At 34.6% G+C, this 14361-nt stretch overlaps 1 protein-coding gene across 1 annotated transcript; it reads right to left on the minus strand.

The window, feature by feature from the left end:
* Window positions 1-5588: 5588 nt before the first annotated feature.
* LOC111999308 (protein EDS1) lies at window positions 5589-12097 on the minus strand. The gene is made up of 3 exons (XM_024031433.2): window positions 11728-12097; window positions 6755-7540; window positions 5589-6539 (listed from the first exon to the last, which is right to left on the minus strand). Exons 1-3 carry the CDS (start codon window positions 12058-12060, stop codon window positions 5814-5816), a joined length of 1845 nt encoding a protein of 614 aa, XP_023887201.1. The 5' UTR covers window positions 12061-12097; the 3' UTR covers window positions 5589-5813.
* Window positions 12098-14361: the final 2264 nt, after the last annotated feature.

A 14361-nucleotide genomic window follows, 5' to 3' on the forward strand; every position in this document is an offset into this window, starting at 1 on the left:
CTCCTCTCACAGAAAAACGCAGCAACCCTGTTCCAAAAAAAGAAAAACCCAGAACCCACCTTGCCACCACCACGCCACCGGCCAGCCCCCCCCCCCCCCCCCCCCACCAAAAATCATTATTGTAGCCCAGTAATGCATCTCACCATCATATAGCCCCATTTGGTCTATAGCCGCGTTTACACGTGCGGCCTATTCATCGTGACTATAGGTCCAATAGGTCTATAGCCGCGTTTTTTTCAACACGGCTACAGGCTAAGACCTATAGCTGCGTTTTTGAAAACATGGCTATAGGTTGAGACCTATAGTTGCATTTTTTTCAACGCGACTATAGACCATGTTTTGGGTGCATTTTAAAAATGCCGTTGTAGGGTATCTATAGGTCTGAAATGGAAATTTCTGAATTTCATTGCCAAAATTTTGCAAGTTACCAACAAAAAATATATTAGCTTGTAAGCCCAAATCTTCAAATTCATTACCAAAATATATGTGCTACGAAAAATATATCACCAAAGGACAAAAAGATCTTATACATCACAAAAAGATCCTATACTATTGCAAGCCCAAAGCAACACTAATTCTTAAACTTGTTGAGTTGCAACAAAAGACCAACCACAAGAATTGGTATTAGCAGAGTATTTTTCAAAAAAAGAAAAGCAAACAATTGCAAAGCATAATCTAATTGAGTTAATAATCAAACTTATTGGCTCTTTAGATAGGTAACTGCTTCTCTTTGTAATGTCTTGGAAAAAGTTTTGTTTTCCCAATTTCATAATTGAAAAGAGATAGATATTGTTGCAACTAGAAAAAACAATACCTAGTACTAAACACAGCTATAAAATGTATCTTCAAATGTCAGTTGACTGTTTAGACATGAGATATTGCCTCTCAAATTACTATTTTCAACACACCCGTCATGAGTGCTTCTAGTCCACTTACTAAGACAATATTTTATGCTTCCTTGTTCTTGCAAAGTTCTTATCAATTCTTGCAGTTTCACTTGCCTACTAACTATGGTTTGCTTGTTGTTAAGACCCCTATAACTTGATCAATTGGGTGTAAAAGTGAATTAGAAAAGCTAAAACATTCACAGCCTTGAGTAAGCATGCACCAACTCTGAATAAGGATGTCAAAAACTCTTACAATTGGGAATCTTTGAGTTCAATTATTTCCTACTTGACAGAAAAATATCACTTAATTTCACCCATATGGGTAACATCATCTCAACTTTGCATAGATATGACTAAAGGACAACAATATGTTCTCAATATGGTTTTTCTACCCCTTTAAGAAATGCCCACAGTTGAATTCAAAATAGTATTCTTAAGAGAAACACACCACTTGGAGGGCACCATTTTTGGTTCCACCCATGCCAATTGACCATCGAAAATCATCCCCGTTTTCTTCTCCTCACTGGTTCCTTGACTGGTCTCACCTTGCCTAAAAAGAACACAAGCAAATACTAATATGCAAATCATTTAACTATAAAGAGATGTATATGTAATCGGTATTGAATCAAAGAATAGTACCATGTCCAGTCCTACAGTCAGAAGGATGTGTCCGTGTCTGTGTCTGTTGCGGCCTTCATAGCTGATCCTTAATATGTGAAGCCTCTGGTAGGGGGGGAGGTGTATCTCTGTCTGGATGAACTTGGTATGCACAAACTCAGGGGGGACAGCACCAGGGGTGGGCATGAATCTCATCTCATCTCTACCACATACATCTACGGGGGCAGTGCTGATAGTCGATGGGGGAGACGTACGGGTGGTAGGCAACGGAGATGTAGTAGAGGATGTGGGTTGGCAAGTATCATCGTGAACCATGGATGGGGATCGAGATATGTCCCTATGGGCAAACGTATGGGATGGACCTACATTATCGTGTGCCAGGGATGGTAGTGGACCAGTCGCATCGCAGCCCATGTCATAACTAATGTCCAAACACATCTAATCTGCTGTCTGACTTGCCTCCTCCATGGTGTGGTCATGCACAGGTGTGTGACGACGACCAGATGTATGACACAGACTAGATTAACGGCCTCCATGCCCTTGACGTCCACCTACTTGTTGACCACGCCTTATAGTCAGTTCATTTGTGTTGCCCACAGTGCGTGCATTGTCCAAGGTCAACTGACCGATCTCTTCAATAACTTTCAAGGCATTAGGTTCGCACTTTGTCATAATCTTCAACTGTGATTCAACCTGTCACAAGTATACAAGAGTAGTGTTAGTAAGTTGAACTAAACTATGCAAAGCGAGGTACACTTATAACAGAACAGCCTTTGTAAACTTACTAAAGTGTCCCAGTACGAGGTCTCTTTTGTAATATGGTGTAGAGTTCAGCGACGAAACCACACCATATACTTATCATTGTAGCTCATCTCCCCATGAAAGGGTGGTGCATCGGCAATTGCGGCGTGCGCATCCCATCTAGTAATATGTGTGGCATGTACTTCAGCCCAGTTTCTATCTAGCTTACCCTGGAGTGTTATCTTGTAAAGTTCATTTGAAGTATCAACATCAACCGGTATGCCTTGCTTCATCCTAAACTGTCAAAGAACACGTTCGGGGTGATGGCCTTCAACCACCCAAAAATGTATGAGCGGCACGATAAACCTCCATATGTGTTGGCCTGCCGTACAATATTTGGGCAGCGAACCCAACATAGACTTGTATGGCTCTTGGACAATCTACAATGATCCAACAGATTCAAACAACCATATTAATAATATAATTAGAAAAAATGTGTAACGAATGTGAAAAATACATGCCAACAATGTTTAACTCCGAAATAGAAATTGTTTATTCATTCCAAAGCAAATTGTAAGTACAACAACTACATGCCAAAGCGGTCCCTAATAAAGGCACGATAACTGATTTGGTCGTAGCGAAGCAAGCGACATATGATAGGCGCGTAGGCCGTGCATTGGATGTTTAGTTGTGCACTTGGCCCCTTTCCATCTAGCAAACAAAACAAACATAACCTTCATATTAGCTACTTACATAATTCCCATGCGAAAATGTAAAACGATAACTATCTAAGATCCTATATACCTGTTAGCAAGTGGACTTGATGGCAATGCTTAGTGTGGATGCCTTATCACAGGACATATGTGTGGAAACCTCGCCCACGCCCACAACTGCTCCAATAGCAGTGCACCGCCAATATGCTTGCTTGTCTTCTCTGATGCCTTACAGCAATGTCTATATAGCCAACTTAGTGTTGCACTGCCCCAACTATAATTTTTTTTTTTTTTTTTGTTGCTGATTAGATTGAAAAATTGCAAATACATAATTGAGAGCCGTTCACCAAACTAGTCCATAAACAGCATACCACCTTACATCCCTAGTATGTAAAACCAAGCATTCTGCTGTACAACCACCTCAGTGACGTTAGCCGAGAGAGGGTTGCTAAACCGCTCCTTAAGCCAACACGCTTTTACCCTCGGCCTTTCCATCACTACAGTGTTCTTACCAACACCAACTTGTCTATTTAGCGGCCTATGCCTTAGCAATTCAGAGCAAAGGTCGTCCCAATCTTGCATATAGGTAAATCCCACCACTAGCAAGCCATCTACAGGTACCCCCATTATAACCTCCACATCTTATAGCGTGATGGTCATCTCACCGTGGGACAAGTGGAATGAGTGCATCTCCGGCCGCCATCTCTCCATCAATGCCATGATCAATGCAAGGTTAAGGTCTATATTTGGGACCCAAAGTAGCCCCTCTAACACCGCATCTGCGATAAAAGCGACAATCCGTGGATCTAACCCACCTTTTGGCACACTTATAAATCAGTGACGACAAGTCAATACACCTAGCACTTCCTGCAAATGGAGCAGCATTGTATTAATAATAGCATTCACTAAGCACGTAATAAATATGCTTCAAACTTAAATGCCAATGCAAAGGATAAGTGCATAGTAAGAAAAATCTTTCTACTACACTACGATTTTGGACAAGTGCATAACTCACCTGCCGAAGGAGCATCCTAAAGCGAACTTGAACAATGCACAGGCTGCCTCGTCAACAAAGGTTGGACAGAGGGTCCTGCTCCATGTGGGTCCATATCTGGCCTAAATTAAAGGTGATTAATAGCCCATTGTACTTAAAAGCAATAAAATACAACAATATGCATCCTAGAAGCCAACCCAAACACAGGATAAACATGGAAACCAAAAGGATTGAAAGGAGACACTGATACATATCTAAAATTTTAAAATCCCAACAAATTTCCCGAATTATAAATTTTTTTTCTAAATATACGAAATTGGCCATTCCCTCACTTCCCCTAGCAGTGGACAATGAATTTTGCCAACAAAATTTCTCTCAACAAACAAATTAGAGCATCCATCACTGAAGAAAGTGCAAACTTATCATGTTATCAAAATCACAACAGTTGAATAAAATATAGAAATTGTTAATTAGAACAACAACATAATACGATGCATCAATGTGATGAAGCCCTAACAAGTTTTTATCGCCACAAATTAATCTCAATCCCAATTACCGGCATATACCCACAAATAACCCTAACCCTTAAATGCTCAAACAAATATTGAGATAAGGAGAATGTACCTTATGATTCCAAACTAAAGATGCAAATCGAGAGTGAGAGTACAGAGCATGAGCGAGAGGGAGAGTACAGAGCAAGAGCGAGAACAAGACTGAGAGGGAGACTGAGTGTTAAGGATAGCATAGCAATTACATTAACTATCAAGTCAAAGTTTGTGACATTGGAATTAATTTAATGCAAGTAAGTTTCCATCTCATTGAATATGAGTTTTCATGCAATCACTTCCTTTTCATCTCATTGAATATTAGTTAGTCTAAACTAAAAGTCTTGTTGCTTAATTGACGCTTTTCCATGTACAAAAGTGCTCGGAGAGTCTAGAGGTGGAAAGGAAAATATGTAGTATAAATTCTGAATTAGTAGAAGATAATTGTCCTCCTTTTGCTAAGTGTGCAGGTGCGATAATCGAAATTGGGATTAAGTAGGGTGGATTTTGGTTTCATGCATGTTATATACAACCAAATAACAACTTTTATCTTCTAAAAATAATGACATCATGTTCGTATATTTTTATGTTGTAATCTTATTACATATTTATCGAACTAAATTCATTTATGCTCAAATACTAGTTTTATTCACATTTTAATATGGCATATAACTTGTGGGTTCTAGTTATCTCAACTGGTAAAATCTCTGATGGTTATATAAGAGATCTGAGGTTCAATCTCCGCTTACACCAAAAACTGATGGGTATCTTGGTTTGATGATAAAAAGCTATCATCAAGAGCAAATGTCATAAGTTGAAACTCTCTCTCTCAATATATATATATATATATAGGGCATATAACTTTGTTGGCCAAACCCATTAGAGAGGGGTGCCTGAAGTTTGTTAGCATTCTCAATTTCTTGTTTTATTTTTTGGATAAAATATAGTAGCATGGTCCATGAAATTTTCAATGAATATAAGAAACACGTGGCACTTTTCAATATGAAGGAGGAATCACAAGAACACTAAAGTATTACCAATCAATCAAATAGTGATGCCACCTTGAGGTTGGAATTGGATGGTGGTTCTGTTGAATAAGTTTTTTCCCAATTTAATGTGCATGAATTGATATTCAATACAAGGATGAGCATACACAAAACAGAATTTCTCTTTAGGTAATGATTAAATTTTATTGAAACAAGAAATATGTTACAAACAACCACACAAACTCTTGATTAAAAAAAAAAACTCCCACACAAACAACCAGCTGAGCAATTACAGGCTATTGATAGTAGCCAATTAAGAAATCAACATGCTAGACACTTGTAATCTTGAATCCTTCTATATCTTTAATGCAAGATGCTAACTTGTGCGTTTCAGGTTGTTTTTTCCACCATACCATAAAGGTGGAATTCTCCATCAACACATCTTTATCCAACACTTTGTCGTTGATCCATTTCTTTGCTTGTTCTTCTAGTTGCAAAACCTTATCTTTGAATGGTGCAAACCCTTCTTTGCTGCTATTTTTAATGCGCAGCTCCTCTACATCGGCCCAAAAGCATGATTCTCCACAAGATCCAGCAGGCATCCTCTGAGCATGCTCAAGCCATCTTTGTGTGCACTTGTAACGATTTGGCCTGCCCTTTTCCGTATAAGGTCCGGTGACATCGTTCTTCAAGTGTCTATAGAAGTTGGCAATATCTAAGGGCTCAACAAGGCGGCGGTACTTTGTTCCAAGATCTATCCACTTCTTCTCACCCTCAAATGCATCCGGGAGGTCATACCTTTTTAACATTTCAATAATTTCATCCCATATACCTGCTAACTCAAGTCTCTTCACATTAGCCTCGAAATCCTCGGTGGATTTTTGAATCTTGAAGGCATCATAACAACCTAGGCCTTGACGCCCACAACTCAATTTGTAGTCTTCTAGGTATTTCATTGCTATATCTGCCTTCTTGAGATCAATGCTATTCTTATTTCCAATCTTCCGCTTCTCTAACTCTCCAGCAGCACAAAGACACAATCTAGCTCTTATGCTCTAGAACACCTCACACAGGAAATAAGCACAAAGAAAAGACGAAGAAGATTCTTTTGTGAGTTGTACTCTAAATTCAACATATTTTCTAGCATTGAAATTCTTTTTTTTATTCTCTTTGTATCTTCTACTGCAAGTCATGTTTAATTACTTTTTAAAAAGAGATTGATTTCAAGATTTCAGAATTTGTTGAAACAAGCAAAGGAAATAGAACTTACCAAGCCAAGGTCCTTCAAGGCTGCATTAATTGTTGTAATATCACTACTTGCAGTTGTAGAGTCTGCAGATAATGGAAGTTTTTCCAATGACTCCAACAAAAGCGCATCTAGCTTATTAAAGCAGTCTTTCAATTCATTCCCATAGCTGAAATGTTGTTGAAGACTTCTTTGGGCAACATCTAAACATTCTGCTTCATTGTCCAACTGAAAGGAGTAAGACAGTAGTTGCAAAATAGCATCTGGGTTACTCAAGATAACCAGTTTTCTATTCCCAGTGCAGAAGACAAATGTTCCAAAGGGCTTGTAAGGGCTTAATGTTGTGAAGTTTGTCATGGTTTCCAATAGCAGGTTTGTGTTCCCCATGAGGCTGCAAGCAGCATGGCTTGCCATAGATGATGCATTCTTCATTACATTCGTATAGAAATTTGAAGCCTCCGGGGGTGTGTTAGTGGAAGCACGGGTGGATTTTGGATTAAGAAACTGGAGAATTGGCTGAAATTCATGTTTAATTGATGAGATAGGAGCAAGCAAGATCCGTGGGACAATGTCATATCTCATGACAAAATGAATGAAGTATGGAGCCCATTGCTCACGCCTAAGAGCATGGGAAAATATATGGTTACCGGTTAGAGGACATCCAAAAGTCAGACAAAGAGGTGAGGTTGCTGAGGCATCTGATCTCCAGTATTTTTCCAAAAACCAAATTGTTGCGAGGGTGGAAACTGAACCACCAGTGGAGTGTCCCGTGAACACTATTTGCTTCTTCTCATTCTTAGCCTTTTCCACCTGAATGATATAATCATATTCAGTCACATCTGGTTTTTTTTTTTTTTTTTTAATAATTTTATCTATACTATCTCTAATGAGGATTCCTATCTTTAGACTAGACTTTTTTATGGTTCAAAAATACCCCTAAACCTTAGGTTTAACCAAAAAAAAAAAAAAACTTGAGGACAACTCGGTAAAAATATATCTCTAACTCCTTTTAAAACACTTACAAAATAGTACACTTTCCAACTAATCCATGTTTTCAAAACAAACCATAAAAAATAAAATAAAATAAAAAATTTATCCAATTTTTTTTTAAAGGAAAATGATATCACTAGACTTATAAATAAATAAATAAAAAGCCTTTTGAAACTATCCATGTTCCTAGCCAAATCAAGCTGAATCCTAACATACTTAGAGTCTGTTTAGGATCCGCTTATTTTGCTAAAATTGAAAACTTTTTACTGAAAATACTGTAAATAAAGGTAAAAGTTAGCTGAAATAGTAAAATGAGACTTATGAATAGTACCAAAAAGTACAGTGGAGTCCATAAATAATAGCAAAAATAAAGAAGGGTTTTACTGTAATGGCAAGATGCAATTGGCAAATCAATAAAAATAGTAAGCTACATATGCGTGACCAAATATGGAACACAAGTATTTTTTTACTTAAAAAAATTGAGTCACATTGGTATTCTCGAATGGGTTTGGTATTCACATTGGTATTCTCAATTCAGAAGACTTTGATTCAGCAACAATAAATGAGGATATTATATAAAGACCTGGCCTCTACTGGAACTGAATTTTTGTTCAATTGGGTTTTATTTATTATAAAACTTTTATAGGTGTTGTAATGAATAGACTTTCAATGCCGTTAAAATGGCTTTTGTTCATGATTTTTGTTCTTTCTCTATACTGATAGGTGTTTTGTCAGTTAGAACAAACAAAACAACAGGTACTTCGATAATACAATAACAATAAAGAACATGCAAATCTAGGCCAATAAATATAAATAGAAGTTAAGCACTTACATGAAAAATACAAAAAAACACTGAGTAATCTTGATGGAAATCCAAGCAATTACTCAATCAAATCAAATACAAACGAGTGATGCAATTACTCAATCAAAAATCAAATACAAAGGGATTAAAGGCCTGTTTGATAGTGATGTTCAAACAACAGCTTTAAGTGTTTAAACACTAAAAACTATGGGTAAAAAAAAAAACGTTTGGTAGCGATGTTTTATTTTAGGTGTTTGAGTTACAATTCTCAAATTAAGGTGCTTAAAACATGTATTTTAAAATTTTATTTATATTAGTTTTTTAATTTTTTAAGTAATGTTGCTAAATGTTCTTTTTGTAAATAAGTTGAAAATCATAAGGGCCATGACAAAACCAAACTCTCTCTACCTTCTTCTTTTTTTCTTTTTTCTTTTTTCTTTTTTCTTCTCTCTCTCTCTCTCTCTCTCTCTCTCTCTTGCGGGTCCACCTCTTTGTCCTTCTCTTTTCTTCTCTTTTTTTCCCTCTTCTTTTACTGTACAATCATCACTTCTAAAAAAAACATATACACATACTCCTTGAAAGAGAGAAAAAAAACCCTTTATGAAGCCTTCTATGGAAAGAATAAAAAAAATGTTTTTTTTTTGGCAATAAACCCACCTTCTGTTAGTTTGAAATATTAAGTAATATAGAAAGAATAAACATTTAGTACTTTTGAGTTAATTCAAAATAAATTTATATAATCTATATATATAATAATAGGTGAATGTGAGAAAAACTCAAACTAGAATTTCAAATTAGAGTTCCAATTTTGTGCCATATGTCTTAAATTATTTATTCTCAAAGAGTTTTATTTCTTAATTTTAGAATCAAATGTGGGGCCACATCATAAATATTCATTAAAGTGAGTTATTAAGTACAAAAATCAAAGAGTCTAAAATAAAATAGAATAATAAAAAAGTGATTCACAATAATTTTTTTTAAAAAAATGGACAATTTACATTTTATACTTAATAATATCCTTACAAATTTTTTTAAAGAGTTAACAAAATATAAAAATGACTAACAATAGTATTTCAATTATATATATAGAATTATATTATGCATCTTATTGTACATCTTTAAATGTATCCATGCATATGCATGATGTTACAAACTAGAGTATTTAATAAAAATCAAGGCTTGTATAAAAAAATTTAAGATTTTTGAGTATATTCTTATAATTTTAATACTTCTTATTAATTTATTTTACTTTTTAAGTCATCAAAATAACTTGTTTGAATATCTTAAAATTACTCTTTTAACTTCATCTATTAATGACTATATATTAATTATTTTTATTTATATCTTTTACTATATATTTAAAGTATACTTACTTTTAGTCATCTATACTTCTATACTATTAATAACATGATTCCATGTTTGGGTATCAACTTTCAATATTTTACGTACTAAAATACTCTCACACAAATTTTTAAAATCTCTAAAATACCCTTATCTTTTAGCTAAATAATTTTAAATTAAAAAATACAAATTGGTTAAAAGGGTAATATACTATTCCTAAGTTTTAGGTTTTTTCTTTTATCTTCTCCACTCAGCCTAAATCTTAAGACACTATCTCTATCTCATTTTTAACATTATTCTACATTACTTTATCTTTTTCTTAAAAAAAGAAATATACAAATAGTTAGGAGTATTATATGTCACTTTTAAACATTATAGCACTAAACAAAAATAAATAAATAAGAGTATTATTGCATGCACTTTGCACGTGTGATGAGTCGTCTTAAATAACAAAGTACCTTAAACATAATAATGATTATATTATACTTCAACTCTAACATTAGACACAAAAATAAATTGACACCAAGCACGAAAAAATAAATTCTCACTTAAAAAAAAAAAAAAAAACATTATGTTTTTTTTATGTCAATCATTTTTACATATACTAATTAGTATTTTTGAAATTAATCTGGCTTCAACCTTTTACTGCTAATATGCAACCATTTTTTCAGACAAAGTAGATAACAACTACTATTTTTTTTAATTTCTAAACATTTCATATATTATATTTCCACCAAACCTTAGAGCATTCTCATCAGTTGTTTTATAAAAAAAATGTCATTTTGACACACCAAAAACCTATTTTATTATTTTAGCACATCATTTTATAATATTCCATATATCAGTTGTTTTATACTTCAATTCTACACATTAAAATAATATATTAACTCCTCCCTATCATCATCATCAACAACAACAACAACAACGGCACAACCACCACTGTCACAACAACAGCCACCAACAACCACTACTGCAACAGCACCAACAGCCACCACCGACACAAATCTACATCCACCAACGCCAGCTTAAAAAAAATAATAATAATAATAAATAATAAATAATCCACAACAACCCACCACATTCACAAACCTCAAAACCCATCCCAAATCAAACAAACCCACAACCACCACTGCCGCAACAACACCGACAACCACCATCGGCACAAACCCACATCCACCAAATCAAACAAACCCACATCCACCGGCACAAACCCACATCCCAAATCAAACAAACCCAAAAACAAAACCCACCATTGCAGGTCGATTAAGAGAGATCTGATGGTAGGAGGTTCCGATGACATGGTGGACGGTATGAAGCTCAGCGATGTGGAGTGGCGTGGTGACGGTACAAAGCTTGGCAATGTGGCATGGCGTGGTGATGGTACAAAGCTCGGCAGCGTGGCGTGGTGGTCAGTGTTGTGGTGAGATCGGCGTGGCGAGAGGGCAATGAGAGAACTAGACAGAGACACACACAGAGAGAGAGAGATATGTGATGGGAGGAGAGAGAAAAGTAAATAAAATAAGCCAAAATATTTTTGGCATTGATGTCCATACCGTCTCATATTTGAGACGGTACTGTAGTGGTGTGGCAAAATTTTTGAGATTTGGAATATTTGATGAGGATTGGTTTTTGGTGTTTAGTGAGGATTGGTTTTTGGTGTTTAGTGTGCCAAATGCCATATTTGGCATTTGGCATACCTGATGGTAGTGCTCTTATCCATTACAAATGCATATATGGTGTAAAAAATGTAAGCAAATGATAGAAGAATCAAAAGTAGGAACAAGCAAGTGGTCAGGAAATTTAAAAATAAAAAAAAAAAATTATAGAGAGAGAGAGAGAGAGAGAGAGAGAGAGCAAAATGTACCTCTTTTCTGAAATCTTGGTTCCTCGAGATTTTGTCAACAAATCTCTGAAGAAAGACTTTGTTGACCTTGGCATGTTCATCAATGCCTATACTTCTAAGAGAAGGAAACAAATCAAGATTAATCTTGGTTTCTCCAAAAGGTTCTCCATCATACCAGTCATTTTCAGACCAATATCCAGGAAAGCTAAAGATCACATATGATGAACCACCAGTCTTCTCAAGAATATATGACTTTTGGGAAGACTTGTTGTGAGCTTTCACTGCAAGAGAGTAAGCCTTTTGGATTAGGTCTGTATTGATTTCTCTGTTTTCTCCAACCTTTAAACTAGCCATTCTTCTTGCTCTTTCTTAAGTTAGAGCTTGAAGTAAGGAAGTAGTTTGTTTATACTGCAAAATGCAAATACCCTTTAGCTTTTATGCAGATCATAACGTAAATATTGGGTTAAAAAAATTATTGACCAAGACTTGCTTTAACTTTTTTTTTTTTTTTTTGGGGGGATTGGGGCTATGGAAATATGCTTAAAGCCTCCAATGACAAATCAAAAAAAAAAAAAAAAAAGCCCCCAATTTAAAAAATAGAAAATAAAAACCTCCAATGAAAAGACCAATGAGTGAAAATTGGGCCAGGCACATTCCTTTTAAGGAAGTTTCTTTGGTTTATCAAGGATACTTCGGTTTGATCAAGGATGCTGATAGCAGGAGCTTTCTACTTGTCTAAGAATCTGTGGTCCTTTACCTCTCTCTTTCTCTCAATCTATCTCTCCCTCTCCCTCTCCCTCTCTCACGCTAGATGCTTATTTTTGAGGAAGACTGAATTTTTTTGTTTATGTTCTTTTGTTGATTTGGTTTATATATTCAGATTTTCTATTATAATATTTGTTTGGAAGTTGAGAAAATGTAAGAGAATGTGTTTTTTAGAGGATTTTCAGAAACACAATCAAACACCTTAAAATATTTTCCAAAATATTTTTTGTGATGTGACCAAACACCTGAAATCATTTTCATTTCTAAAAAATATTTTCACTTGAAAATATTTTACACTTTGAAATCATTTTACATTGATCCAAATCTGGGTTTCTAGGTTTCTGTTCTTGTTCTTATGTTCTGGTGTGTTCTTATTTTTTTTTTTTAAATTTAACTCATATTTTTTCTTTTGTTAAAATTGAGAAATAAATATTTTAAATTATAATCTGATGTGGCATGAGTGATGAGTTCTACAGTGAATTTTTAATAATATTTTAATCCCTCCATTAGTCACCTTAGTTATTTTCTTCTGTTGACTGACGAAAATGACTAAAATAACACACGTTAATTGGTTTAGGGACTAAAAGTGAATTTACGGCTTTTTAGATTCCATCTCCAGCTACTATAGTACTTGGAGAGAGTAGGATTGGCCTACGTGACAATGACACATTAGGAAGTGTCAATATTGTATTTGTAGGATATGGCTTGTGTTCGATGCATTAGAGTATTAGCATCCAGTATTAGAAAATATATCATTTTATTGTTTAAAAAACTACTTTATTTATTGTACTATATTATTTTACAATACACTCAATATCTTAACTTTTATTTTACCATACAACACATTAAAATAATATATTTACACAATAAAATTATATAACCTAATACCCAAATAAAACCCAAAACCCAAAAAAATATATTTTCTTTAAAATACCATCTTACTACAATACCATCTTATAAATAAGATGGTATTGTAGCACAATTGTAAACTTTTTTTACAATTACAATTCTGAGTAATGCACACTTTTATGGTTTTCATGCTATAAATTTACAATATTAAGGGTTTTACCATGCCCAATGTCAATGCTCTTAGTACATTAAATACGTTGAGATACAAAAATACATTTAAAATTAGACATGTGTCTGCATTTTAATGTGTCTGGTCCTAACTCTTATTTTTATACCTTTTTCCCCCCTAAAATTAGAGAATTTCACTTGAAATAAATAATCCAACCTTAATAGTCGGAAATGGAAAGGTACCACCACTATTAGACTGTAGTAGATCAATTTTGGTGTAATAATTGCAACATCTACCCCCATAATGTCCTTTTAGGAGCTAATGTTTAGAGCATTCATATTAATTGTGTTAAAATAGTCAAAAAGCTATTTTTGGCACAAGAAATACCAAAAGTATTTTAAATCAACAAATTCGGAGAAAATTGGCCTTTGCCCCTTTCGCGCAAAAACTCCAACATTTTGCCCTTTTTCTCAAACTAATTAGGGAATGCCCCTGTTTTGAAACTCGATTTGTAGAAAATTGAGTTTCAATGTAAAACTCAATTTGTAGAAAATCAAGTATGGGGCGATCAAACTTTTAAAAAAAAAAAACAAAAAAACAAAAAACAAAAAACAAAAAACAAAAAACAAAAAACAAAAAAACAAAAACAAAAACAAAAACAAAACTTGCATAAAACTCGAGTTCATGGAGCTCAAGTTTCATTTAAAACACCACTATAGGGCTTCTTGAACACAACTATAGGCATGGGGCGATCAAACTTTAAAAAAATAATAATAATAAAATAAAATAAAAAACAACTTGCATGGAACTCGAGTTCCATTTAAAATGCCACTATAGGGCTCCTTGAACGCAGCTATAGGTATGGGCCAATA

This window comes from Quercus suber, unplaced genomic scaffold, assembly GCF_002906115.3.
Source record: "Quercus suber isolate HL8 unplaced genomic scaffold, Cork oak 2.0 scaffold_481, whole genome shotgun sequence".
NCBI lineage: Eukaryota > Viridiplantae > Streptophyta > Magnoliopsida > Fagales > Fagaceae > Quercus > Quercus suber.